This window comes from Elephas maximus, chromosome 4, assembly GCF_024166365.1.
Source record: "Elephas maximus indicus isolate mEleMax1 chromosome 4, mEleMax1 primary haplotype, whole genome shotgun sequence".
NCBI classification, from domain to species: Eukaryota; Metazoa; Chordata; class Mammalia; order Proboscidea; family Elephantidae; genus Elephas; species Elephas maximus.
The window spans coordinates 168,217,934-168,245,836 of record NC_064822.1 but is presented as its reverse complement, the minus strand read 5'-3'; the positions used below and the strand labels follow the sequence as shown (position 1 = coordinate 168,245,836).

Sequence of the window (27,903 nt, the reverse complement as noted above, 5' to 3'; positions counted from 1 at the left end):
CTAAAAGAGCTTTGTAACACTTACCTGAGCAAGGCAGAGGCCTAGGTCGAAAAGAGGCTGTCCTGATGGAAAAACTGTGTCCTGACTGTTCCTGAGCCTGAACTGTGAACTGTTACCTCCCTAATAAACTTTATAACCGTGAGTTATGGTCTATGAGTTCTGTGTGGTCATTGCAGTGAAACTATCCAACCCAGCAGAGAATTAGAGAGTGCTGTGGGAGGGATGGAAACCCTGGTGGCGTAGTGGTTAAGTGCCACGGCTGCTAACCAAAAGGTCGGCAGTTCGAATCCGCCAGGGTCTCCTTGGAAACTCTATGGGGCAGTTTTACTCTGTCCTACTGGGTTGCTATGAGTCGGAATCGACTCAACGGCAGTGGGTTTGGTTTTTGTTTTGAGTGGGAGGGATGGCTGGTGTCAGAATTGGTCAAGAGGGCGGAGAGAGGAAGCATGCCTGGCCTCTACCTCCTAGGAATCAGCCTTGGGCTGTTGATCTTGAGTCCCTTTCCCCCTTGTGAAGAGAGAGTAAGACAGGGCTAGAGCCATAGAGTATTTTTCTTAGCCTCAAGATAGCCCCTCGCCCAGCCAATTTCCTAGAGTTCTTTCTTTCCCTCCTCAGAACCTCCTTAAAGACAAACAGCCACGGGCTAGCCCTTCATCAGGCATTCCAGATGACCTTTAGCTCTCTGCTTCATGCGCGGTAAACTCTCCGCTGCTGGGTAGAGAAATGAAATGCTAATGACCAAAAATTACTAAGTTCCTCCTGCACAGGGACTCAAACCTGGGTCTCAGAAAATGCTTTTTCATTTCATTCTAAAATGCTCTGAGCCTGTGCGCGTGCCGTTTTGTATTCTGAAACTGATCCTGCCTATATAAACCAGCCTCAACAAGCTGCCTGAGAATCTTGGATGGTGCGCAGCTGTCTGACTCCTTGCTTGCTGTTGTTGTTAGGTTAGTCGAGTCGACTCCAAGTCATAGCAACCCTACGTACAACAGAATGAAACACTGCCCGGTCCTGCACTATCCTCACAACCACTACACTTGAGCCCACTGTTGCAGCCACTGTGTCACTACATTTTGTCGAGGGTCTTCCTCTTTTTACTTTGACCCTATACGTTATCAAGCATGATGTTCTTCTCCAGGGACTGATACCTTCTGATAACATGTCCAAAGTATGTAAGACGCAGTCTCGCCATTCTTGCTTCTAAGGAGCATTCTGGTTGTACTTCTTCCAAGACAAATTTGTTCATTCCTCTGGCTCTCCATGGTATATGCAATATTCCTTGCCAATACCACAACTGAAAGGCGTCAGTTCCTCTTCAGCCTTCCTTATTCACTGTCCAGCTTTCGCATGCATATGAGGTGACTGAATATACCACGGTTTGAGTCAGGCACACCTCCTTGCTTGGTCAATCAATAAAGCTGCCTTTCGTTCTCCCCAGCTGGATCCCTGTGTTTTTGGCCCTGATGGAGTTACGCCAAGCAGAACCCAGAGTTCCGGGCAACAAGAGAAGGTCAGACTCTGCCCCATGCCTCTTTTTTTTTTTTTTTTAACAGCCTCCATACACCTTCATTCACATTGTTTCCCTACCCTTAAATGTTCAACCTCTTTACTAAGCATAGACGGTTGAAGTGTCAAAGAAGAGAATTAGCAATTCAAGAATTTGAAATATAATCCCCAGAACCATAACTACCCTGATAGCTAATTATTACCTATTGTTGTTGTCATGGTTGTTGGTTTCGCCATCAAGTCGATTCCACCTCATGGTGACTGTATGTGTGCAGAGTAGAACTGCTCCATGGGTATTCAAGGCTGTGGCCTTTCAGAAGCAGACCACCAGGCCTTTTCTTCTAAGGTGCCTCCAGGTGGTTTTGAACCGTCCAGCTAGTAGTCAAGTGCTTAATCATTTACACCATCTAAGGACTCCAATTACTACATACACATTGCCAAATAATTGGATGGTAAGTTTTTTTTGTTTTTTTTTTTTTGACTATAACCAGTTGCCATTAGGTCAACTTTGACTCAGGGTGACCCCATGTGCGTAAGAGTAGAGCTATGCTCTATAGGGCTTTCAATGGCTCATTTTTTGGAAATAGAATCACCAGGCCTTTCTTTCGAGGCACCTCTGGGTTGACACGAACCTCCAACCCTTCAGTTAGCAGCCAAGCACGTTGAATGTTGCCACCGCATACAGGACAGTGGTGGTTCAGTGGTAGAACACAGAAGACCCAGGTTCGATTCCAGCCAGTGCACCTCATGCATAGCCACCATCTGTCCGTGGTAGACTGTGTGTTGCTACGGTGCGAAACAGGTTTAAGTGGAGCTTCCAGACTAAGAGAAACCAGGTAGAAAGGCATGGCCATCTACTTCCAAAAATCTGCCAACGAAGACTCTACGGATCACAATGTTCCTATCCACAATTGATGGGGATGGCACAGGACTGGGAAGCATTTTTTCCACTGTCCATGGGTTCACCATGAGTCAGGGGCCAACTCGATGGCACCAAACAACAAGAAGTTGATATATAACATATTTACTGCATATTTTGCAATGTGCCTGAAGAAATGTCAGTGCCCTTTTCTAGGCTTCACCCAGTCACAGTCTCAAATAACCAGGTTTGAAGATCATACTGAAAGCGATTTAAATTTTACCTTTTCTTTTGGATTCCACTCCAGTTTGGTTATAGAAATTAGTGACGCACAGGCAATCACTTAAAGAAAAAAAAAAAACTGTTAAGAAAAATACTGAAGAAAATAGGTCCTTTAATGTTGAGACCAGGTTATCCTTCTAATAATATAATCACTACACCGTGTTAAAATATATTAATATTGACATTTCTGCAGTCAAACCAGCTATATTAGCTTCCTAGAAGCTCTAATCTTAAGTTCGGTTATGACAGCAGTTAAATTACAACACAGAAATACAGTCATTCCTTAGCAATCCTCTTTTTCAATTAGGTATAGAGCAAAATTTTAACCTGAGTTGACGTTTTTGCTCTACTGTACATATTTCTATGACAAAATCAACTGGACATAAATGGGTTTTTTTTTTTTTTTTTTTTTTGGTGCATCTGTCTGGACGTTTCCAGTTCAGCTAGCTGTTTAAATTAGGTCGAAATAGGTGACAAAGAAGCCCTAGATGCATTATTTTTGCTTGCTTCTGAATGAAAATACTTTCTCCCTAAAATACTATTTCCAAGATAACAGCTTTAAAGAAAATTTAGCATTATCAAGTACCAATTCTCATATACAAAAACAAAAAACCCCAGTTGCCATCAAGTCAATTCCAACTCATAATGACCCCATGTGGTGCAAACAGTTAACACGCTGTTAACTAAAAGGTTGGAGGTTTGAGCCTGGCCAGAGGTGCCTCAGAAGAAAGGCCTGATGATCTACTTCTGAAAAAACAAGCCACCAAAAGTTCTACTCTGACACACAAGGGTAGCCATGCAAAAACAAGCCACAGGAATTCCAAGGGTTATCTCTGAAACACAGGTTTTTGTTGGGTAAGTGGGGTCTTTCCTACCCTACCTAAAGGGCTTATAAATCCAAGAGATATCCCCTACATCAGACCTGGAGATGAATGACAAGCCTCAGTCCAAGCCAACCTTATAATTCTAGGAAATGAGGCTACATCCTTCCACGGGCAATACTCTCTGCACAAGGGTCGTGACAACCATTTTGATTGAACTAGGGAAGCAAAAGAGAAAGGTAGAGGCAAAAGGGATGTTCTAAAAAGGCTTTACGAAAAATGAATGTAAAGTCTGGAGTGAATGCAGCCTCCTCTAAATGCTGAGTCAACACCTCCTCTCCCATCTCTGCCTCCCCCTCCCCCTCCCCCTCCCCGTGCATTTTGCAATACCAAACACTTCTAGGTTCCTCAAACTAAAACGAAGTAGAAAGCAGAGAAGACTCTAAGGCCATTTCATTACCCTACCTTTGTTTCTAATAGTTTAAAAGTCTTTTAATTCTTTCATTAACTTGTTCTTTAGTTCCACCTGGAGTAGTGGCAGGGTGGGGAGAACCTAGGGAATCAGACTTGGTCTCAGCAATCAGATCACTGCCTCTTCAGAAGGCCAGGGGAACACGCAGTGTTAGAAGAAAAGGGTGTGTGATGGTCCAGAGGGAAAATCATAAATTCAGAACAGGACTGGGGTTGGGGTGTCCGGGTAGGCTGTGAATGGCAGAGTTTGAGGACCTCTCAAGAAATGCTCCACCCCACAGAATTATTGTGCAAGCCACACGTGTAATTTTAAATTTTCTGGTAGCCACGTATTTAAAAAGAACCAGGTGAAATGAATTTTTATATTTTATTTAACCCAATGTCAAATTTATTATTTCAAAATAATGTAAAAAATTATTGACATATTTTACATTCCTCTTTTTTTATTATCAAGTCTTTGAAATGTGTTGTGCATTTTACACTTACAGCCCATCTCAATTGGGACTGACAGCATTTTAAGCGCACAATAGCCACAGGTGGCTGCTGTCGTAGTTGCCACCGAGTCAGTTCTTACTCTTGGCCACCCCATGTGTGCAGAGTAGAACTGCTCCACTGGGTTTTCCAGGCCGTGACTTTCGGAAGCAGATTGTCTTCCAAGGCACCTCCGGGTGGGTTAAACGGCCAACCTTTTGACTACTAGTCAAGCGCTTAACCATTTGCACCACTGTTGTTGTGTGCCATCGAGTTGATTCTGACTCATGGCAACTCTATGGGACAGAGAAGAACTGTCCCATAAGGTTTCCTAGGCTGTAATCTTCACAGGAGCGGATTGGCAGGTCTTTTCTCCCGCGGAGTGGCTCGTGGGTTTGAACTGCCACCCTTCTGGTTAGCAGCTGAGCGCTTAACTATTGCACCACCAGGGCCCCTTGGCTACCGTATTAGAGATACAGCTCAGCTCTAAAAAGACAAGGTGGAGAATGACTATCAAGGGAGGGGAATGAGTATAAATGCAGGAAACAGCCTCGCCTATGGAAGTGTTACAGACTGAACCGTGTCCCCCAAAAGTATATGTTTAAGCCTAACCCCTGTACCTATGAATGTGACCCTATTTGAAAATAGGAGTTTTCTTTCGTTATGTTAATGAGGTCATCCAGGAGCAGGGTGGGTCCTAAACCTAATCCTTTCCCAATGGTGTTTTATAAAGGAGAGTACAAACACAGAAAGACACACACATACACACACAGCGGGAGATGCCCTGTGAAGACTGAGACGGATGAATCTATAAACCCAGGAATGACGAGGATTGGCGGCAGCTACTGGAAGCTGAAAGAGACAAAGAAGGAACTTCTCCTTATGCAAGGGTTCCAAAACTGAGGTGCCTGCCATACCTAGAGTGGCTGGCTCAGGTGTAGGCCCCAGGTGTAGGCCTGACCCCATTTTGTGACTTCTGCTTCTCCATTCCCGAGACTGTAACCTTGACTTCTTCATATGAATATGGTCCTGGGCCTCTGGCTAAGTGGAACCAGCCAACTGACTTCTTCCCATTCATATGCACATGACCTTGGGCCTGTGGCTGGGTGGATCCAGCAGACCTTGGCCCCCTATCAATCATCCTGTGACCCCCCCCTTGTGAGCACATACCTCCACAATTATGTGAGTGTGCCCAATCCCCTTAACCCACATATACTCTGTTAACCAATGCAAACCAAAGCCCCGCTTCAAGATATCCCGTCTTCCACTTTCCTAATTGCTCGCCTACCGATCAGAATATTGTAAGCTAAGTTCCTAATTTAGCCATGTAACTAAACCCATGTGACTATAGCTTTTCGGAGTGCTGGTTTTCACTTTGTGAGATCCAACATGTCCCCGGCTCGAGGTGTCTTTGCTCTCAAAAAGTCTCTTTACTGTCATTTTAAACAGAGTACACGGTGTCACTGAGCTGACACCCTGAATTCGGACTTCTAGCCTCCAAAATTGTGAGAAAATAAAATTCTGTTCTTTACAACCAGCTATTAGTGGTATTTCTGTTACGACAGCCTTAGCAAACTAAGACGGAGGAAGCGTGCAAATGAAGGTGAAGAGCTAGGCAGCCCCAGATCCCGTGTCTCATGCACGGGAACCTGTCAGTGACTTTGGGAGGCTTCAGAAAGCCCTAGAAACTGGGCTTAGCAGGAAAGGCTTAGAAGCTCAATTCTCACAACTCTTGTGGCTCAGTTCCCTCAGTAGTAAAATGAGGCCATTTCACAGAAATGTTATGTATAGTAAGGAGAATCAAGCGAATTTTAACATATGCTTTAAATTCTTTGTAAGGAAATAGAAACTGCATGCTTATGGGGAATCCCTGGTGGTGCAGTGGTTAAGTGCTATGGCTGCTAACCAAAAGGTCGTAAGTTCGAATCCACCAGGTGCTCCTTGGAAACCCTGTGGAGCAGTTCTACTCTGCCCTATAGGGTGGCTAGGGGATCAGAATCAACTCAATAGCAAGCCTTTTTTTTTTTTTTTTTTTTTGGTTTAAGACAAAAGACTTTTTCACAGGACCGAATTCATTCAAGTCAATTCGACACAGGGACACAAGTCATTTCTGTTTGGGAACGCTGCCCCTGCTAGAAACAGGAACTATTAGCATGTGAAACTCTGAGAGGTCTGAAATGCTTATTCTGAGAAAACTCTCTGATTTTAATATTTAGAGATCTGGCTCCAAAGTTGAAAGCAAGGGTTTCCTACACCAAGAAACTTTATTTTTAACACTTCTACTGTAAATTTGACAATTGACAGAAGCTAAAAGTTTTCAGGAGGTGAATTCGGAGAGAAACCATGTCCTAAACAGCACAAGGAAACTGAGAAAGAACTATCTTAGGAACATGGGTATATACTTGGTTGTTGTATTTCTCAATACTAGGATTTGGTTCCTCTGTGCCTGGAAATTGTGTAATGAAAATTTCCCTGCCCTAAGATGAGAAAATACCCCCAAGCCATACTTAAGACTTCACACTTTGAGTAGTTTCTATTTTAAAGAGAAACACAAAGCTTAAGACTCAGAGAAGCACAGGATATGCTTTCTCTCAGTTTTGCCGGTTTTGAAATAACCCAATCCGGACTAACAAAACTGCCTCTGATCAAATCGTTTCCATTTTCCCATAGTCTGACACTAGGCACTGTTTCTTTGCTTTTTAAAGACTTTGCAACTTTTCCTGATATGACTATAGACAGTATTTTGAAAGATGGGAAACTTTCCACCCCTTAAAGACCACAGGTTTTTTTATATTCTTTGTTAAATATCTGCTGAGAGAGAGGAAAGAAAGGCCTTCCATTTTGTCTAAATCAGAATACACAAGCATGATAAATGTTTTCTCTTCTCTTCATATTGTTGAATTAAAACGTAAAATGAAATCAGTGATTACAAAAACCCAATGCTATCAAGTCAGTTCCGACTCATGTGACCCCATAAGTTACAGGGTGGAACTGCTCCATAGGGCTTCCTCAGCTACAATCTTGACAGAAGCAGATCACCAGGCCATTCTTCTGAGAAGCTGCGGGATGGGTTCAAACCACCAACCTTTAGGTTAGCAGCCAATCACAAATTGCTTGCACCACCCAGGTTCTTGATTGTAAAAAGAAAAGCCTAAACGTATCTTAAATGACTTAGTAATAAATGACATAGAGCTCATTAAAGTCTCTTAGTATGGATGCATAAATTAAACTTTCTCTTTATTACCCAAGTACAGGGAGAGGGGAGAACCTGGCCTCTTGAGAGTTCATAGAGCTATTACTTTAAGTACAATATCAATATTTGGTGTCTTTAGCAAGTACTACAGAGAAAACTAAATATTTTCAAATGACTCATGAAACCGACCCTATATGAAGGAAAGTCAACAGAGACTGAAGTGTTCCTACATTTTTTCCACCCTCCTTTCAAGGCCATTCTCTCCCCCAAACATTCTTTTGATCTAACCAGACAATGTTGAGATATTTTCTTAATCATTTACACTTTTCTCCCAATTGTTCTTCTGAAGCATGTGGAAACTTGCTTGTTAACCTTTGCTTTTTTCATGCTTTTTTTTGCGGGGGGCGGGGGGTGGTGGTCAAATTTGCAAGGACGTAGACAAATATGAAAAGGATACTGGGGACGACAGCTGCACAGGAAACGGCAGAAATGGCCATGCGTACGTGACACGTCGTGAGGCTGTTCCACTGGGGACATGATTTGTAAGAGATGATGGACTGCAGCAGCGTGTACACAACACCGCAGACAAAGGCCAAAAGGGCACCCCCATCGTGGACTACCGGGACAGCTAGCTCCTGCAGAGAAACCACAAATACGAAGTTACTCTTAATGGTTCTGTCCGCATCAACACCTAAGCCCTCACTCTGTGCCCTTCAAAACCATCAGGCGTCAGAGATGCATCACTTCTTGGAAAATGGAGCTGCTTAGATTGGAGGTTCAAGTCTACCCAGAGGCCCTCAGAAGAAAGGCCTGGCGATCTACTTCTGAAAGATCACAGCCATTGAAAACGCTATGGAGTACAGTTATACTTAAGTCTATCAGAGTCTACTAAATGGCAACCGCAGAAAGAGACAGGAGACTACAAAGAGAAAAACCTTCCATACGAGGAAACCCTGGTGGTATACTGGTTAAGTGCTACGGCTGCTAATTTAAGAGGTCAGCAGTTCAAATCTGCCAGGCACTCCCTGGAAGCTCTATGGGGCAGTTCTACTCTGTCCTATAGGGTCGCTATGAGTCAAAATCGACTCGACGGCAGTGGGTGATGTGTGCTACGTGGAAATAAAGGCCAAGAATGTGGTTGTTGTACAACACGCCTGGGCATGTGGGACAAGGAAAGAACGAAGTCTACCTCAGGGGTGGAAGAGTTGGCTTTAAGGTCTGGCCCAACCTGGATAAAAATCCCAACTCCACCACTAGGCTCTGTCACCTTAGCCTAAAACCTCAACTTCTCTATCTGTAAAATGGGGATAATAATTCCTGCCTTGCTGGGTGCAGCCTTGCTGTGAAGATTATACGATAAATTCCATATAAAAGTACAGATGGGGCCAAGGGTGGCTTGGGGTCTTTAGGACCCCTGCTTCCCAGTGGTCTCCATTAATCCTTCCCGAGCTACCCCAAGCGAGCACACAAATCTAAGTGAAAACACTGCTCTTGAGACACAAAGGCAACTTCAGAACAAGCCCCCAGCCCCCCACCACCCTCTCACCGCCATTTCAACCAGACGGCAGCCCCTGTGCCCAGTCTATGCAGGAAGTCTGATGTTGACCCTGGCCGTGCTCAGGACTGACCCACCAAGGAACCTCATCGTAGTAGGCTCCCTTCCAATGTGCACGTACCTTCTGGCACAACAACAACATTTAGTTAAGAGCTACAGCTGCTCGAATCCACCAGCTGCTCCTTGGAAACCCAATAGGGCAGTTCTACGCTGCTCTACGGGGTCGCCATGAGTTGGAATTGACTCGATGACACACAACAACTGAATTTTGGTTTCAACTTGAAAATGCAAGTCTGTAAAAGAGTAAGTTAACATATTGCCTGTTTTTGGCCACAGGACCCCAGTTGGCCCCAAGGTATTGTCCACACCCTCATTCCTCAGACTATTTCTGATCCGAGGCCACCCATGCTTCTCCAACCACCAGAATGTTTTCCATCCAGGCTGTTCAATCTCAAACTGGAGCATGAAGAAATTGATATTCTTTATTCTCCATATAGGAAAGGGAGAGCAAAACAAAACCTTTAAAATTATTTTCTAAGAAAATTTCCTGGTTCAAATTCAGGAAAGGAAGAAGAAGTCCATTACTTGATTTGAGTTATACTCAAATATGGCTGCATTAACATTCTATTGGAAATCCTGGTGGCATACTGGTTAAGAGCTATGGCTGCTAACCAAAGGGTCAGCAGTTCAAATCCACCAGGTGCTCCTTGGAAACTCTATGGGGCAGTTCTACCCTGTCCTATAGCACCGCCATGAGTTGGAGTCGACTAGATGGCAGCGGGTTTGGTTTTGGTTTTAACATTCTATGGGGATTTTTATCCAGGTTGGCCAGATTCCAAAGCCCACCATCCCCAACTTTCCCACCTGTAAGGTAGACTTCATTCTTTCCTCATCCCACCTACCCAGGTCTGCTGTGCAAGAGCCACATTCTTGGCATTTATTTCAGTGTATAAATAGGTATATAAACGTCTTATCAATTACCTACTGTTTAGGTGTAAATCCTGTCTGAAGCGCAGGAGCATAGATTTAGGGAGATCATAGATGAGACATAAAATACATTCTATCCCCTTGAAAATGTGTGCACACCTCAAAGTACTTAAAGAATTAAGGAAAATAAATCCCTTTCCTTCCTTGAAGGTGAGCATGCTGGGCAAAGGCAATTCAACAAAAGGCAAGTCGTCTACTAATGAGTCGTCTTGAAGAAAAATCTTCCAAGATTCCTCGCGCTTTCCACTCTCCATTTTCTTTTCAAGCTAAGTAAACCTACACCCTGGATTTATGTACCTTCTTTCCTCCCACTCCCCTGTCTGGGAATTTGCTTCCTCAACCCCGGCCAATTCAGCATATCCTTTAGGATCTTAATCTGCGAACTTCATGCCCCCACTCCCCCATTAACCCTGACATTATCAGATCCAAAGGCCCTTCATTCAGCAGGGGTTGTATTTGTGATAGGTCTTTTTCACCAGCATTGTGTACTCTCATCAAAGAAGTCCTTTAGAAGGGAAACAATTCTGATCAGACATAAATTTTGGACGGGTGATAAAGTACGAAACTTTGCACCCTTTTCGGACCCCATATTAGAAACTCTCCTGTTAATTTAAAAGACAGTAAAGATTGTGAGGATGGTGCAGGACTGGGCAGTGTTTCCTTCAGTTGTATACAGGGTTGCTATGTGTTGGAACCGACTCCACGCCATGGCACCTAACAACAACAACAAAGATAGAAAAAACTAGAATGTTGGGAGGGTCAAACCTTGGAAAACTTGCCTTTTCTGCCAAGGAAACTTTTTGAGGGGAAATAAAGCACTGACACATTTCTGAAGATACACCGGAAGGCAGCCACCACACCCAGCAGTTCAGGGAAGAGAATTAACTGTGAACTCGTGATAAATGTCACGCACTGCCGCTCAAGGAAAGCCACCAGAGAGCGTCAACGCTCCTTTGCCCTCATGTCTCTTAACCCTTCTTGCGTCAACAGCTCGAGTTGGTTTGCTCAAGGCATGCTGAAAATGAATTACAGGACTTTGAACAAGATCTATTTATGGGAACAATGACAAGGCAAACACTTTGCTCCCAGACAAGTTAAAGATTATAGTTCTCGTTTTCGTAAACTATTTAATCATTTCACAGAGGCCTTGAAAATAACCAAAAGTTTAACTTTCTAACCATCAGTTTTCCTCCTAACGTTACAGCCTAGCCTTTAGGGTTTAACATGTGGCATCTGCCTGTCTTCTGATGTTGAGTTATTCAGAGAATGAAGTGATACAGTATCATAAAGGGCATACTAGTCCCTACCAGATAACTCAGCTCTACACTGTTGGAGACAAATTGTATCATTCTAGATCTCCCAGTTTGTTTTTGTTTCCCCCCCGCCCCACATTGTGCTTTCCGGCTCTAGAACTATGAGTTGTGGCCATGCTGTTTTTCTCAAAGAGATTTCCTCATCCCACAGGCTCTGGACACACGAGACACAGTGTCCCAATTCGAAACCCAACTCTGGCGGGCATTACTCATATGATCTTGGTTGAGCAAGTTACTAACCTCTCTGGGCCTCTATTTCTTCATGCATAAATGGATCAACAATAGCTGTCACAGGGTTGTCATTAGAATAATACGGGTCAAAGAATGGAACACTTTCATAAACATGTCTGACACAGAACATTTCCAATAAGTGTTATGAAAAACAAAATGCATCCTATCACAAAATAGGAGCAAATGTCACAAGGAACCTCTAAACTAAAAAAGCCAAGCCCGCTGCTGTCAATTCCAACTCCTAGTGACTCTACAGTACGGAGCAGAACTGCCCCATAGGCTTTCCAAGGCTGTAATCTTTACAGAAGCAGACTGCCACATCTTTCTCTCCTGGAGCCGCTGGTGGGTTCGAACTGCCGACCTTTTGGTTAGCAGTTGAGTGCTTAACCACTGTGCCACCAGGGCTCCTCTAAAGAGCTTCTATCATGTGACAAATGTCACAAGCCACCATGCCCTGCAGCACTCTGTGTTTACCTCTTATTTCCTCATAATGAGACAACAGGGGTGGGAAAGTAAAATGGAGCCAGGGGCAAACTGGTTCTGGAGGTGCCTTCCATGAATTCCTCTACACTTGCCTCAGGGCAGCAACAAATGTGGCTCTCACCTTGATAGTCTCCCAAAAGAAACACTAATAATCATAGGATTTACAGTGTCTGAAAACTAAAACCGGTTGGCCCTGAGACCTAAGAGAACATCCCTGACCTGTGGGTAGTTCAGAGCCCCAGTGCAGTTAATCTGCTCAGCTTCTAACCGAAGGATTGGAGGTTCCAGTCTACCCAGAGGTGCCTCGGAAGAAATGCCTGGCAATCTACTTCTGAAAAATCAGCTACTGAGAACCCTACGGAGCACAGTTCCACTCTGACACACATGGGCCACCATGAGTCGCAATCGACTCCATGGCAGCTGGTGTCTTGGTTTTTTAGGTGGGTGGTTCTAAAGAAGATATTGTGTAACATAGTGAAGGGCTCTTCCCCGACCACTCAGTAAACACAGCACTTTATTACAGTATCCCTCCCTACAGACAGATGACAGGAGGCCCCTCCTGGTTCAGGTCAGACAGGACTCTCTAATGATGGTCTGACTTCACGCAGGAGCGGACTTCATGCAGGAGCGGACATCAGAGAATGGATGGAAACAGACTGTGAAGGCAAATGGCCTGAGGTTATTTTACTACCAGATCAGCACCTGGATGCAGCCCCTCACACTGCTGCTTCAGCGTACAGATGCGTACTTTACCAGTCAGCTAAGTGGGAGAGATGAAAATAAGCACCACACCAGATCACCCCACCTCTGTCAGGAAGAAAGTGAAAGGGGTACCCCAGACCAGAACCACAATTCCCCCAGGGAGTTACTTCTGTTCTGCTCTCGCATAGAGACAATAAACTGGTCACTCTCGAATCAACTCTGATGCATGGTGACGCCATGTGTGTCAGGGTAAACCTGCGCTCCACACGAGATTTTGAACGGCTGAATTTTCAGAGGTAGATCACCGGGCCTTTCTTCCACGGTGTCTCTGGGTGGACTTGAACCTCCAACCCTTGGTTAGCAGCCTAGCAAGTTAAATGTTTCCACCACCAGGGATACCTATAGAGACAGTAGGCAATGGGGCAGGCAGGCCTGCAGTCATGTGAACCTCTAATGGTGAGCTGATAATGCCCATGATGGCATCAACTACTGACCATGAGTGCTGTACCTAATCTCCTTGACTCTCTGCAATAACCCGATGAGGTGGGCATTAGTATAGTTAGTATTCATTGGAAATACAGCAATTAAATATTTTTGAAATATATTGTCTCCAGAGACAAACAGGTTCCATGCCTTCCAGAAAGAGACTAGGAGATGAACAAGAGGAATCCACAAGTTAGAATAATGAAGGGTTTTTCTAAACACTTGACACAGTGAGAAGACATAGAGCAGACTCCGCTGGCATTGTCATACAAATTAATTCTCTCGAGTGGGACCATATTTTGACTCTGCCACCCATTAGCTAAGGAACCCTAAGCAAGCTGTCTCACCTCCATGCACCCATACCCTCACCTGTGAATGGCAGAGATCAGGTACTGCTCTCCAAATTAGATGCCAGAGGCTCAAGTGGTAGAATCTGCAAATAACACACACACATACGCACACTAATACTGACACATGCTCTCACACCCACTTATACACATGTTAACACACACTCTCACACAGAGACACACTCACACCACACCCTTACACACACACCACATGCTTACGTATGTTCACACGTACTCTCAATACATATTCTCACACAAACTCACAGTCATGCACACATGTATTTTCACACTTAGCAAAACCATAACAATGGCAGAAGTAGCTCTCTCAACACATCAAACCGTATCAACAAAAACGTGGCGCACTGCAGCCTGCTGGAAGCACATTCTCTTATAACTGTACAAACATGCTCACCCATCTCTCCAATGTACCAGGCAGGACTGACTTTCCCATTTTTATAAACTCATCGACAATTTAAACCCGTTGCCATCCAGTCGATTCCAACTCATAGCAACTGTATAGGACAGAGCAGAACTGCCCCATAGGGTTTCCAAGGAGCACCCAGTGGATTCCAACTGCCGACCTTTCGGTTAGCAGCTATGGCTCTTAACCACTATGCCACCAGGGTTTCCTACTAGTATTAACGTGGAAAAGAAAGTATTGGGTCAAGATCACAAATCTAGGCTCAGCAATGACCTCCATGCTCACTTTTGAGCTCTCGAGCATCTCTCTTGTATTTCTGCTTCACTCCCCAGACACATATACTTAATCACCCCCGATAACCAAAAACATCTCCCATCATACCTGAAAATTGGCTACAATGCCCATTCCGATACATCCCACTAATCCAAGAACTAACGACACCAGGTTAAAAACAGGAGTGTTGAAATACCAAGTTTCATTTTGCTTCTCTACTATTTTATATCTTGTGTACATCGTGGCTGCACCTGAAAAAGAAAGACACTTTGATGAATTTTCATCATGTGATTTTTTAGAACGAAAAACACAGAAGCAGTTTTGTATCACTTTAAAAAGATTTCTACTTTCCCTGAAGCAACAGAGGAAGGAGAATCAGGAATAGGAGGAAGAAAGGAACGTGTGGCTAACTGCCTCCATGAGCGACTGCCCCCTTTGCCATGAGACCAGAACTGGATGTGCCGCCCAACTACCATAACTGAGCATTTTCATCAAAGATTCTATAGAAGAATCCTGATCAAAAAGGGGAAAATGAAAAAAAGAATTTCAAAGTCTCATGGAATCCAGATTTTCTGGGCCATGGAGGCTGAATGAACCCCTGAAACTATTGCTCTGAGATCATCTTTAAACTTTAAACCAAAAATATCCCCTGAAGTCTTCTTAAAACCAAACAATAATTTAGCTTAACTTAATGTCTGCCTTGAGCACTGCTCTTTTAAGAACTATCTATATAGGATCAAACTGACAACAGCAACTCGAAAGATTAGATAAGAAACTTACGGGACAGTGAAACTTAGGGGACAGTGAGTTTGTGTTAATGGGGGAGGAACGACGCAGAAAAGAACATAATCAACATGACTGAATTGTACATGTAAAAACTTGAATTGTTGTATGGTTTTGCTGTGTATATTCTCAACAACAACAAAATAAAATATTTAAAAAAGAAATATAAAGCTACAGCAATCAAAACAATTTGGTATTAGTATAATAGTAGACACACAGACCAATGGAATAAAATTGAGAGTCCAGAAATAAACCCATATATCTTTGGTCAAACTGATTTTCAAAAAGGGAGCTAAGTCCATTCAATGGGTAAAGACTAATCTCTTCAATAAATGGTGCTGGGACAACTGGATCTCCACATACAAAAGAGTGAAGTCGGATGCCTACCTCACACCACATGAGAATCGACTCAAAATGGATCAATGCCCTAAATATAAAAGCTAAAACCATAAAACCGTTAGAACAAAACTTAGAAGTAATGTTTCAGGACTTAGTTTTCAATAACAGGTTCTTATCTATGATACCAAAAGCTAAAGCAATTAAAGAGATACATCGGATTTCATTAAAAATAAAAACTTTTGTGCACCAAAAGGACTTTATCAAGGAAGTGAAGAGGCTGCCCACAGAATGGGAGAAAATATTTGGGAACCATAAGGGCTTAATATCCAGAATATATAAAGAACTACAACTCAACAACAAAAAGACAAACAATCCAATTAAAAAAAAGGCAAACTTGAATAGACATTTCACCATAGAAGATATACAAATGGACAACAAGCACATGAAAAGATTCTCAAGGTTATTAATCATTTATTTGTGTGTATGTGCGTGTGTGTGTGCTGTCGAGATTCCAACTCAGAGCAATCCTGTAGGACAGAGTAGAACTGCCCCCATAGGGTTTCCTAGGCTGTAATCTTTACAGAAGCAGACTGCCACATCTCCCTCCTGAGGAGTGGCTGGTGGATTCGAACTGCTGACCTTCTGGTTAGCAGCTGAGCATTTTCACCACTGCACCGTTAGGGTTCCTTGAATATACATATGATGGAATATTATTCAGCCATAAAGAGAAACAAAGTTTTGATGCATGCTATGACATTGAAGAACCTTGAAAACATTACGCTGAGTGAAATCAGTCAGACACAAAAAGACAAATATTGTATGATCTCACTTATATGAAATACCTAGCACAGGCAAACGTACAGAGACCAAAGTTTATCAGTGGTTACAAGGGGTGCGTGAGAGGGGAAAGGAGGAGTATTGCTAAGGCGTATGAATGTCTGTTTAGGGTGGTAAACTTTGGAAATGGATAGTGGCAATGCTTATACAGGATGTCATATAATGTCACTGAATTATATGCATAAAAATAACTGGGCAAAGGTTTTGTTATATATGTTTCACTACAATAAAACCTTTTAAAAAATAAAACATATAAATATATATGCTTGCACAGAAACAATCTTTTCTCCCTGCTTCAACTAATATGTTTATGTCAGATTCTGCCTTGCCTAGAAGCAAATAGCCTTATTTAACACTTGTTCATGATAAAATAATCCATTTTCCAGTTCTGGACTCTTGGCAATGGTGGTGTAAGAGGGCTTTACTGACTGCATATTTCTATTTCCGCTTACTTGCTTCACAAACCTTGGGTACCACAGTGGTAACAGGGTCAGACAGTCTCTACCAAGGAGGATGAACAAATTCCAAAGACGCTAGGTCACTAACCAGGGTTTTCAGCACCTCTGCTGGTTACATGAGAGGCTCTTGGCAAACATTTAATTGCTCCATAGAGTAGGGAATTGTGGAAGGCGTAAGAGAAAGAGGCCTACATCGATACATCCAGATCGCCATGGCAGGCTGAGCTTTTCATCCCTTACAGTTAATTGGCTCATGATAGGTTGGATCATGTCCACTGCCTCTCAGGTGATGGAGTCACAGTGTGCATTTAGGGAACTGAAAAGAAAAATCTTATTTTTCTTTGGAGACAAACTTTCTTACTTTATTTTTGCCCTTTCTCTAACAGGTGGGATAATGCCTTTGTTAATGGTTGTCAGGCTTCAGTCATCATCCAAGTTGTCTAGAGTGCTTGTTTACAATACATATTCTTGGGCCTCACTGCCAGAATTTCTGACTGAGTAGCTCTGCCACAGGGCCTGGGAACATGCATTTTAACCAGCACTCCATATGAGTTCAATGTAAGCTGCCTTCAGGACACACTTTGAAAAACATTGTGGTTAAGCGTTAGGCTGCTAACCAAAAGGTCGGCAGTTTGAATCCACCAGCTGCTCCTTGGAAATCTTAGCGGGAAACTCTGCTCTGTCCTATAGGGTCCCTATGAGTTGTAATCGACTTGACGGCAACAGATTTAGTCTGGTTTTTGGTATGGATTGTGTGTCTTTGGATGTAAATCACCATTTAAAAAATCACAGTGCATTTTAAATTCATTTGAAGAATTTGGTATTTAAAACCATCTATAGCAAATCCTGGAAACCCTGGTGGTGTAGTGGATAAGTGCTGTGGCTGCTAACCAAAAGGTCGGCGTTCAAATCCACCAGGCGCTCCTTGGAAACTCTATGGGGCAGTTCTACTCTGTCCTATAGGGTCACTATGAGTCGGAATCAACTCGATGGCAATGGGTTTGGTTTTTATAGCAAATCCTGTGACAAATTATCAGATAAAGTGAAGAAGCGTTCCATAATGAAGCCATAAAATAAGACTGGATTTTTAGTCAGATAAGTTTCTTAAAGTATGGCAAAATTCTAAATGGGAAGGCTATACTTTAAAAGAACCACACAAAAACCATAACTAACACGTTTTACTTTACATGGGATTGTAAACTTTCATTTATTTGTAACGATGGTTATGCACTTACCAAGAAATGCAGAGAAGTTTATCATGAATCCAAAAATACCACTCTCTGGAGGTGTTGTCCCTGTGTCACTACAAAAGAAATGTCCAGGTTATTACAAAGGAATTCTAGTTCAGAACTCTGGGCAGGCATGGGATGGACAGGTTGGACACTGTCCAACTGAGTGCTTGGCCACTTTGAATTCCGAAGATCTGGTCTGATTTTGTTCTAAAGCCATTTTCATCTCAGCTCTCAAAAATCTAAAATTCATTTTCCTACCACAAGAGATTACTTCTTTTTTTCTTTATAGTAAAAAGCCAGGAGGTGTTAAAGGTGAGTGGTGTTGGTGTTTCTCAAATGATGGACTTGATAAAACCTCCTGTGTGTTCAGTTCTCAGGGAAGAACTGAGTGTGACTGCTTAAAAAAAGAAAGAAAGAAACTGATATAAGATCATGTTTGACAATTCCTAACATGGAAAACCCTAAATGAGATGGCTTGATACAGCGGCTCCAACAATGGGCTCAAATATACCAATGATCATGAAGACGGCACAGAACCAGGCAACGTTTTGTTCTGCTATACATAAGGTTGCAATCAGTCAGAGGCAGCTCAATGGCAACCAACAACATACACATAAACATCATTTTAATTTTTTTAACTAAATTTTAAGACAAGAGTTTGCATTGCTGAAAATATACTGATGAAAACCTGAGTAATATATTGATTGCTGTCAGTACTTTAGGAGCCCTGGTGGTACAGTGGTTAAGTATTTGGCTGCTGAGAGAAAGGTTGGTGGTTCAAACCCAGCAGCCACTCTGTGGGAGAAAGATGTGACAGGAGGCTGATGACCAGATTACCTGTAGGGAACAATTTCACATTTTTCACCACATGAAAGATTCTGCTTCTAGGTGCGGCTGGCATCTGTCTCTTGCCCAACCCCATAGCACCTTCCTACAGAATCAAAGCATCTTTGCAAATTTACAGTCCCTGATGGGGCAGGTGACACAATAAGCAAGGTAAACACGGGCTTTCTTGTGCTTACTTATTAATCTGTAGTGAACGATTTCACTACAGATGATCTGGTAAGCAAGGAAAGCACTGTGCTGACCATGTCTATTGGATAATCTGCCCCTGTGTGGCAGTCTGCTTCCATAGAGATTTACAGACTTGGAAACCCTACCCGGTAGTTCTACTCTGTCCTATAGGGTGGCTATGAGTGGAATCGACTTGACGGCACACAACAATAATATCAGTACTTTGTAGAAACAACAGAGAATCAACTATATACTAATTGTGATGGAGTAATTATTTTAATGAAGGAGCCCGGGTGGAGCAAGCAGTTTGCCATCTGAGGCTAACCTAAAGGTTGGCAGTTCGAACCATCCTATGGCTTCATAGAAGAAAGGCCTGGCAAACTGCTTGCATAAAGATTACAGCCAAGAAAACCCTATAGAGTAATTCTATTCTGTAACACATGGGGTTGCCATGCGTCAGGAGCCGACTCAACAGCAGCTAACAATTATTTTAGCAAAGAAACAATTTCTATAAAGCATCTTCAGGTACAGTTGGAAGTTGCATTTGATATGCTTTTTTCTATTCATTAATGCAAAGTTTTAATCTTTTACAGTTCCAGGTTGCTCGCATAGAGCAACTTTTCTAGTCTTAAATGGATGGCAAAAGAGCTCCCAGCATGAAGCAACTTGTACCTGGTTTGAGTGTTTCCACATTTAAAAACAACTCTGGAATTTAAGTATGAAAAACTGACCACAACGAGAAGGCATGCATCAGTGGTTGAAGCTTGCATCAGAAACCTGTCTGTGCAGAAAACAGGAAGCTTTAAGTTTCATGAGCACATAATACTAAAGGAGGAGTTTGAAGAAATACAAGGAATATAACCAGAACGCTCCTTAGAAGTGAGAATGCTGTGCCCTTGGAATGCTTACTTTAGACATGTCATCAAGAAAGACAATTACTAGAAAAGAACACCATGTCTGATGAAGTAAAGGGTCAGCAAAAATGAGGAAAACCCTCAATGTGATGGATTAACACAATAGCCACAATAATGGACTCAAACATACCAACGATGGTGAAGATGGTAGAGGATCTGGCAACATTTCATTCTGTTATACATAAGGTCGCCCTGAGTCAGACCTGACTGGACAGCAACTAACAACATAAAGAAGTTAATATTCCCCTTACAACAAACGCCTTCATTGCCAATTATTTCAATCACAGCATCGTTTATAACCTGTAAGAATCTGAAGGATTTAGTACTGAACATTACTTTTCCTACAATAACCATTTTTCACGCTACAGGAATGCTGAGGTGAAAAAGGCTGCCCGATGTACAAGATGCCCCGCTGAGCAGCATGTGGTGCCAAGTGGGCACTGAGGCAGGGATAGGAACCAGTAACGGGAAGAAGGCAGAGAGACCAGGTAGCTCATATCCTTGGGCTATGCTTTTACCAGAAGGTTAACTTTCCCAGGGAAATCAAGTCTCCCTCTTTTGGTCTCAGGGTATAAAAGAGCTGCTACTAGGTGACTCATCCTAGAGTACAGGTAGCCCCTGACTTACGCTGTATTCAAGTCATGACAAACCACACGCGCAGGACCATCAGTGTACCTGGAACATCGCATCTTCCTAGGAGGAAGTTATGGGAAAATGCATGTGGTGGATATGGAAAAAAAAATTGCTGAGTTATGTGATCATGATAACATGGAAGAGACTGGTGGAAAAATCGTCCATATGGCAAGAACAGTGAATTTAGAACTTGATATTGCCGATATAGAACAGGACATAGATCATGAAGAAGGGAAATTGACAGATCAGGACTTGCTGGATTTTGAAGAGGAAAGAAATGTTGAAGAAGAAACAACGGAGAAGAGGAAGGAGAGAAGTTGTCAAAACATTTTAGAGTAAGAGGATTAGCTGGAGTTACTGACTAGAAATGTTATATCCATTCCCAGGGATAAAACAAATGATCCAGAAACTTCCACATGTGGAGTTATTACTGCAACTGACAAAATGCCAATGTGGTCCAACCCTTCTTCTTTGCTGGGAGTAAATTTTTATGATTTGTGTATTTTTTATATATGTACATTTATATTAAAATATACCTGTAAGCTTATATGTAAAGTTTCCAACTCCCGAAGAAAAAAAATAAAGCTTTGATTTACAAAGATACTGGTAATAAAAGGCAATAATAATGAAAACTAAAAAAAAAAAAAAAGAGGTATTCTACTTATGTCAGAACCGACTTATGAATGGAACCCCATCGTAGTTGGGGACTACCTGCACTTGCAACCACAGTCTAAGAGTAACCTGCCACCTCACACATGCCACATGCCAGGAGTTGGAGGAGAGAGAGACGTGCAAGGAAGATGACTGTTTGCTTGTTGTGGAGAAAAAGGAAATGGAAGAGCAAAAAGGATACTTAGGAGGGTAGGTAGGTGGGGGGAAGAAGGTGCTCCAACAGGAAATGAGAATATGACTAGACTCATATGAACATTTGCATACAAGTATTTGTATGTGCTATATATACATTCATATGTATAATAGAGCACATAGGGGACACAGTTACGGAAACTTCCTGTTGTTGTTACGTGCCTTCGAGTTGGTTCTGACTCACAGTGACCCTATGTACAGCAGAACGAAACCCTGTCTGTACCTGCACCATCCTCATGACTGTTGTTATGTTTGAGCCCATTGTTGCAGCCACTGTGTCAATCCATCTCATTGAGGGTCTTCCTCTTTTTCACTGACCCTATACTTTACCAAGCATGATGTCCTTCTCCAGGGACTGGTCCCTTCTGATAACATGTCCAAAGTACATAAGACGAAGTCTCACCATCCTTGCTTCTACGGAGCATTCTGGCTATACTTATTCGAAGACAGATTTGCTTGTTCTTCTGGCAGTCCATGGTATACTCAATATTCATCAACACCATAAAAGCATCAATTCTTCTTTGGTCTTCCTTATTCACTGTCCAGCTTTCTCATGCATAATATGGGGCAACAAATACTGTGGCTTGGGTCAGGTGCACCTTAGTCCTTAAAGTGATATCTTTGCTTAATAACACTTTAAAGAGGTCTTCTGCACCAGATTTGCCCAATGCAATACTCATTTGATTTCTTGACTGCTGCTTCCATGAGTGTTGATTTTGGATCCAAGTAAAACGAAATCCTTTACAACTTCAATCTTTTCTCCATTTATCATGATGTTGCTTATTGATCCACTTGTGAGGATTTTTGTTTTCTTTATGTTGAGGTGTAATCCATACTGAAGGCTGTAGTCTTTGATGTTTGTCAGTAAGTGCTTCAAGTCCTCTTCCCTTTCAGTAAGTAAGGTTGTGTCATTTGCATAACACAAGTTGTTAATGAGTTTTCCTCTAATCCTGTTCCTTCGATCTTCTTCATATAGCCCAGCTTCTTGGATTATTTGCTCAGCATAAAGATTGAAAAAGTATGGTGAAAGGATACAGCACTGACGCATACCTTTCCTGATTCTAAACCATGCAGTACCCCCTTGTTCTATTAGAATGACTGCCTCTTGGTCTATGTACACATTCCTCATGAGCACAATTTAGTGTTCTGGAATCCCCATTCTTCACAATGTTTAACAACCTGTGACATGCAGATGACACAACCTTGTTTGCTGTAAGCGAAGAGGGCTTTAAGTATGTACTGATGAAAATCAAAGGCTACAGCCTTCAGTATGAATTACACCTCAACATAAAGAAAACAAAAATCCTCGTAACTGGACTGACCAATAAACAACATCATGATAAATGCAGAAAAAATTGCAGTTGTCAAGGATTTCATTTTACTTGGATCCACAATCGATGGCCATGGAAACAGCAGTTAAGAAATCAAATCAGGGACATCTAGGTCACTTGGCATAGCACAGTTTATTAAGAAAATGTTCTGCATCCCACTTTAGTGAGTGGTGTCTGAGGTCTTAAAAGCTGTCAAGCAGCAAACTAAGATGCATCAATTGGTCCCAACCCACCTGGAGCAAAGGCGAATGAAGAACACCAAAGACTCAGGGAACTGCTTCAGGGATAAGAAAAGCTAATTGTTCATTTGCTTGTGGTTTAGAAGCTATTATGTTTAGAGCTGTTTCTAGGGTAGGCTATGCCTAGGAAATCAGTTTATGTCCACATTTCCTGTATTTACACTTCTACAAAGCAAGCCGACCGTGGAAAATTCCAAGTAGTTCCTATAACATCCTTCCCTGGCCTAATTTATGAGGTAGGCTAGTGCAGAATCACTTGATGCTCTAAGGAATGAAAACAATCTGAAGAAAACATGCCTGCTAATTAATGTCAGCCTTTCCCATACTTGGTCAAACTCTGTTCTTAAAATCTTCAGACACATGTGATTCCATTACTCCAGAGCCTGGAGTTAAGATGTACTGGAGGGGCTTATATGCTGACAAGATGCTGACAACATTATCTGTGTCCCCAGTCTATGGCTGATTAAATTGTCCTAAAACTCAGTACTTAGAACCTAAAAAACTTAATGCACCAGTAAGAGGAAACCATTACTTCCTTTATCATCACAATATTTAAATACCCAGTGCCATCGAGTTGATTCCGACTCATAGCAACCCTATAGGACAGAGTAGAACTGCCCCAAAGAGTATTATTTTAAAGGAATGTTTCATAATAATATCGTGCTACATTTTAATTTTGTTAGGTGCCGTCGAGTCAATTTTCGACTCATAACAACCCCATCTGACAGAGTAGAACTGCCCCATAAGGTTTTCTAGAAAGAAACCCTGGTGGCACAGTGGTTAAGTGATCAACTGCTACCTGAAAAGTCAGCGGTCTGAACCCACCAGCTGCACCAGGGGAGAAAAATGCGGCAGTCTGCTTCTGTAAAGATTTGCAGCCTATGGAAACCCTACGGGGCAGTGCTGCTCTGTCCTATAGGGTCACTGTGAGTTGGAATCAACTCAACAGCACACAACAACAACAACCTTTATGGGAGCAGATGGCCAGGTCTTTCTCCCACAGATCAGATGGGTGGGTTCCAACTGCCAATCATTCAGTTAGCAAACAAGTGCTTTACTGTCGTGCCACCAGGGCTCCTTGTATTAGGTACTTTGATTAGGGCTACCTTTTTGGTAGTTTCACTTGATGCTGATTATTCAACACTGGAAGACACCATACAACTATAGCTACTACCTTTAAATGTAAAAAGAATTTCCTGCTCATAAATATGAAAAACCTTTGTGCTATATTTTACAATTAAAAAAAGAAAAAATGCAAACAACTTGCTCTTTTCTCACATTATCCATATTTCCCATCAATCCAAGTTCACTCATCAAAAAAAAAATTTAATTAAGCACCTCATAAGCATTCAGCTGCTAACCAAAAGGTCGCAGTTCGAATCATCAGCCGCTCCACGGGAGACAGACATGGCAGTCAGCTTCCGTAAAGATTTACAGCCTTGGAAACCCTAGGGGGCAGTTCTACTCTGTCCTATAGGGTTGCTATGGGTCAGAATTGATTCGACGGCAGTGGGTTTCCGTTTTTCGGAAGTGTCAGGACCACCACTCATCTGCATGTTTGTCATACTGTGATGACTTGAGTACTACTATGATGTTGGAAGCTACTCCATCAGTCTCAAATACCAGCAGAGTTGCCCATGGTGAACAGACTTCAACAGTTTCAGACTAATACAAACCAGAAAGAAAGGTATGTTGATCTACTTCTGAAAATTAATCAAAAAATAAACCAAACCCAGTGCCGTCAAGTCGATTCCGACTCATAGCGACCCTACGGGACAGAGTAGACCTGCCCCATAGGGTTTCCAAGGAGCACCTTGCAGATTCGAACTGCTGACCCTTATGGTTAGCAGCCATAGCACTTAACCACTACACCACCAGGGTTTCCTCTTCTGAAAATTAGCCAACAAAAATCCTCAAGGACAACTAAGTATCGGGAACTCTGCTAGGTAATGGTGCTATAATTAAAGGCTAAAGCCATTTTCTTAATATCATCGTCTCCTCAGCATAGCCCCACACCCAGCCCAGTTCCTGAAGTTGTTTTTCTCCTCAGAACTTGTTTGAAAAGAAACTGCCACCAGCTAGCCAGAATTGGCTGAAATAGATCCTGCCCTCCATCCCGGCACTCCAAATGACCTTTATAGCTCATTAACTGCCTCAGAAAAACCAAAAACCAAACCAATTGCCGTTGAGTTGATTCCGACTGTAGGGTAATGCTATTCAGCTGTATGCATACCCTCCCTAATGGAATCAGCCTTGCTCTCCCCTGAACCATGCTGGGGATGAATTCGGGATGGACTCAGGCTAAGGTACAAGGCTGGGAGTGGCATGACTGGGCCAGCAGCCAAGGCCAAGGAATGCCTTAGCAACAAGAAGGAAAACATCTGGGCCTGGATGTTAAGTCCCTGGGAACACTGACTACCCAAGGACGTGGGAGAAAAATGATGAGCCTTGGTCCCAGCTGGAATGGTATATAAGCTTGTGTCACTTGCTAGGTGGTTGTGGAAAATACTGCAGCTGGCCACCACTGGAGAGCAGCTGCTTGTCTGTGTAAGGAAGTTTCCCTGAATAAACGCGTAAATCTGGAAAGGGCTATGTGTCAGTTCTTCGGATTATCTGCCAGGACGCACAGTGAGGGTCTTTCCTTGCTGGGGCTGTCCCCTAACACCAACTCATAGCGACCCTGTAGGACAGAGTAGAACTGCCCCATAGGGTTTCCAAGGAGTGCCTTGTAGATTTGAACTGCCAACCTTTCAGTTATCAGCCATAGCTCTTAACCACTATGCCACCAGGGTTTCCTTAATTGCCACATGCATGGTAGATGCTCTGTCCCTGGGTAGACCGCTAACATGCTAATGAACAAAAATGGCTAACTTCCTCCTATGTAGGGAATCAAACCCGGGCCTTAGAAAATGATTACTCATTCTAAAACAATTTTGTATTCTGATACTGATCCTGCCTGTATAAACCAGCCTCGACAAGCTGCCTGCAAGCAGTCTTAGGAGGCCCTTAGCCCGACTGTCTCCTTGCTTGGTCAAACCAATAAAGTAGCCTCTCGTTCTCTCCAACTCAGTATCTGCCATTTTGGCCCTGGATGAAGTCGCGCCAAGTAGAACCCAGAGTTCCCAGCAAAGTAGAGATGAAAAGATAACAATTCACTACCTTCAAAAATCTTAATATCTAACAAGTAATTTAAAGATGAATTGATTCAACATGAAGTTAATGAATACCTTCCACATAATAAGTAATTTTGTAGGCACAGGGACTATAGCCGTGAACAATACAGAAAACGTCCCTCTCTCACAGAACTTAGATTGTTGTAAGTAAGCAGAGGCAATAAAAATCTATTACCTAGTAGTGATGAATGCTGGGAAGAAAAATAAAGCCGGACAGGGAGACAGAAAGAGATGGGTGACCTGCTGCTGCCTTTAGACAGAGTAATGTGGAAAGGCTGCTCTGAACAGAGACCTGAATGAAGTGGAGGAGTAAGCACTGGATCATCTGAGCCGGGAAAATGACAAGCAGAGGGAACGGTTAAGTGCAAAGTCGTGAAATGGCACAGTATGTTAGGGGAAGAGAGCAAGGAGGACAGTGTGGCTGGGGCAGTATGAGCTCAGAGAAGAGGAGGATGTGTGCGTGCACATGAGGGGGTCATGAAGAGTCATGCTAAGGGCTCTGAATGTCATTCTAAGCACTATGGGAGGTCACTGAGGGCTGACAGCAGGGAAGTGATGGACGTTGATTGCCTATTTTAAAGGATGTTGCAAAGAGATTGTGGGGGACAACTGTGGAATCAGGCAGACCACTGGGAAGCTATTTCAGTAGTCTGTCAAGAAATGACAGCGGCTTGGATCAGGGTGGTAATGAAGAACGACGTGAAAAGTGGTCAGATTTGGGGAAGATTTTTAAGGGTAGGTTCTAGAAACCACCCCTGCTTGGACTACAGCTACTACTGCTACAAAAAAAAAAAAAAGTAATTAACATTTTCCTCAGTTACACTGTGCAAGGCACATCTTATTTAATCTTCACAACATTACAAGGAAGATACATATTGTGTCCCCATCTCAAAGATAAAGAAACTGAGTCTTAGAAAAGTAAATTGCCCAAGGTAACACAGATAGTAAAAGGGGAAGCCAGGCTATACATCTTAACTCCTTGCTGCCAAGTCGATTCTAACTCCTAGCGACCCCACAGGACAGAGTAGAACTGCCCCATAGTGTTTCCTAGGCTGTAGTCTTTATGAAAGAAGATTGCCACATCTTTCTCTCACAGAGAGGTTGGTTGGGTTCAAGCCGCTGACCTTTCAGTTAATAAAAGAGCACTTAACCACTGCACCACCAGGGCTTCGGCCATACATCTAGAGCTGTCTGATTCAATGGGCATAACTTAAGAACTCTTCTTTATAGTGGCGTATTATGTTCCTTTAAGCCTATTACCTAACACTTTCATTTGGGTTTAAAGTATTGTGCATCTACAATCAGGTGTGAATCAGCTGTCCCTCTGGAGCCTCTCTAAGTTGTCCTGGGCATACCATAACTCTTCTATGCAAGTCCTTGATTGCCTGGAATGCAACTGATCTCAGGTAAAGAAGACTCTTAATTAAATTGGGATTATGCCCTTATATCTGAAAGCTGGCAGCCCCACATCAGTCAAGGCGTTTGAGTAATACTCAAACTAATGCCTTTTAGTAGGAATAAGAAAAAAGGTCACAATTTAATTTAGTGAAAAAAAGGAATCTGAAGCACTCAAACGACAAAGGAAAATTTCCATTAAACGGAGGAGAAATAATATATTTACAGTTAGCTCAGCAGCCAGATAATACTTTACCCACTACCTCCATTAAGTCTCAGGCTGTGAAAGTTTG

General features: G+C 42.7%; 1 protein-coding gene across 3 annotated transcripts in view; it reads right to left on the bottom strand.

Moving 5' to 3' along the window:
- The window catches only part of DRAM1 (DNA damage regulated autophagy modulator 1), a 53,234-nt gene that overhangs the window by 10,001 nt on the left and 15,330 nt on the right, over window positions 1-27,903 (bottom strand). For 2 of the 3 annotated variants that reach the window (XR_007517357.1, XM_049884185.1), the window contains exons 2-5: window positions 18,051-18,118; window positions 14,507-14,649; window positions 8,061-8,238; window positions 2,649-2,707 (exon numbers count right to left, since the gene is read on the bottom strand). Coding sequence is in view for 2 of the 3 variants with exons in the window: in XM_049884185.1 (XP_049740142.1) it covers window positions 2,649-2,707; window positions 8,061-8,238; window positions 14,507-14,649; window positions 18,051-18,118 (448 nt within the window). In the remaining variant the exon portion in view is untranslated. The remainder of the gene's footprint in view (window positions 1-2,648; window positions 2,708-8,060; window positions 8,239-14,506; window positions 14,650-18,050; window positions 18,119-27,903) is intronic. The other variant, XM_049884186.1, reaches the window with a different exon arrangement.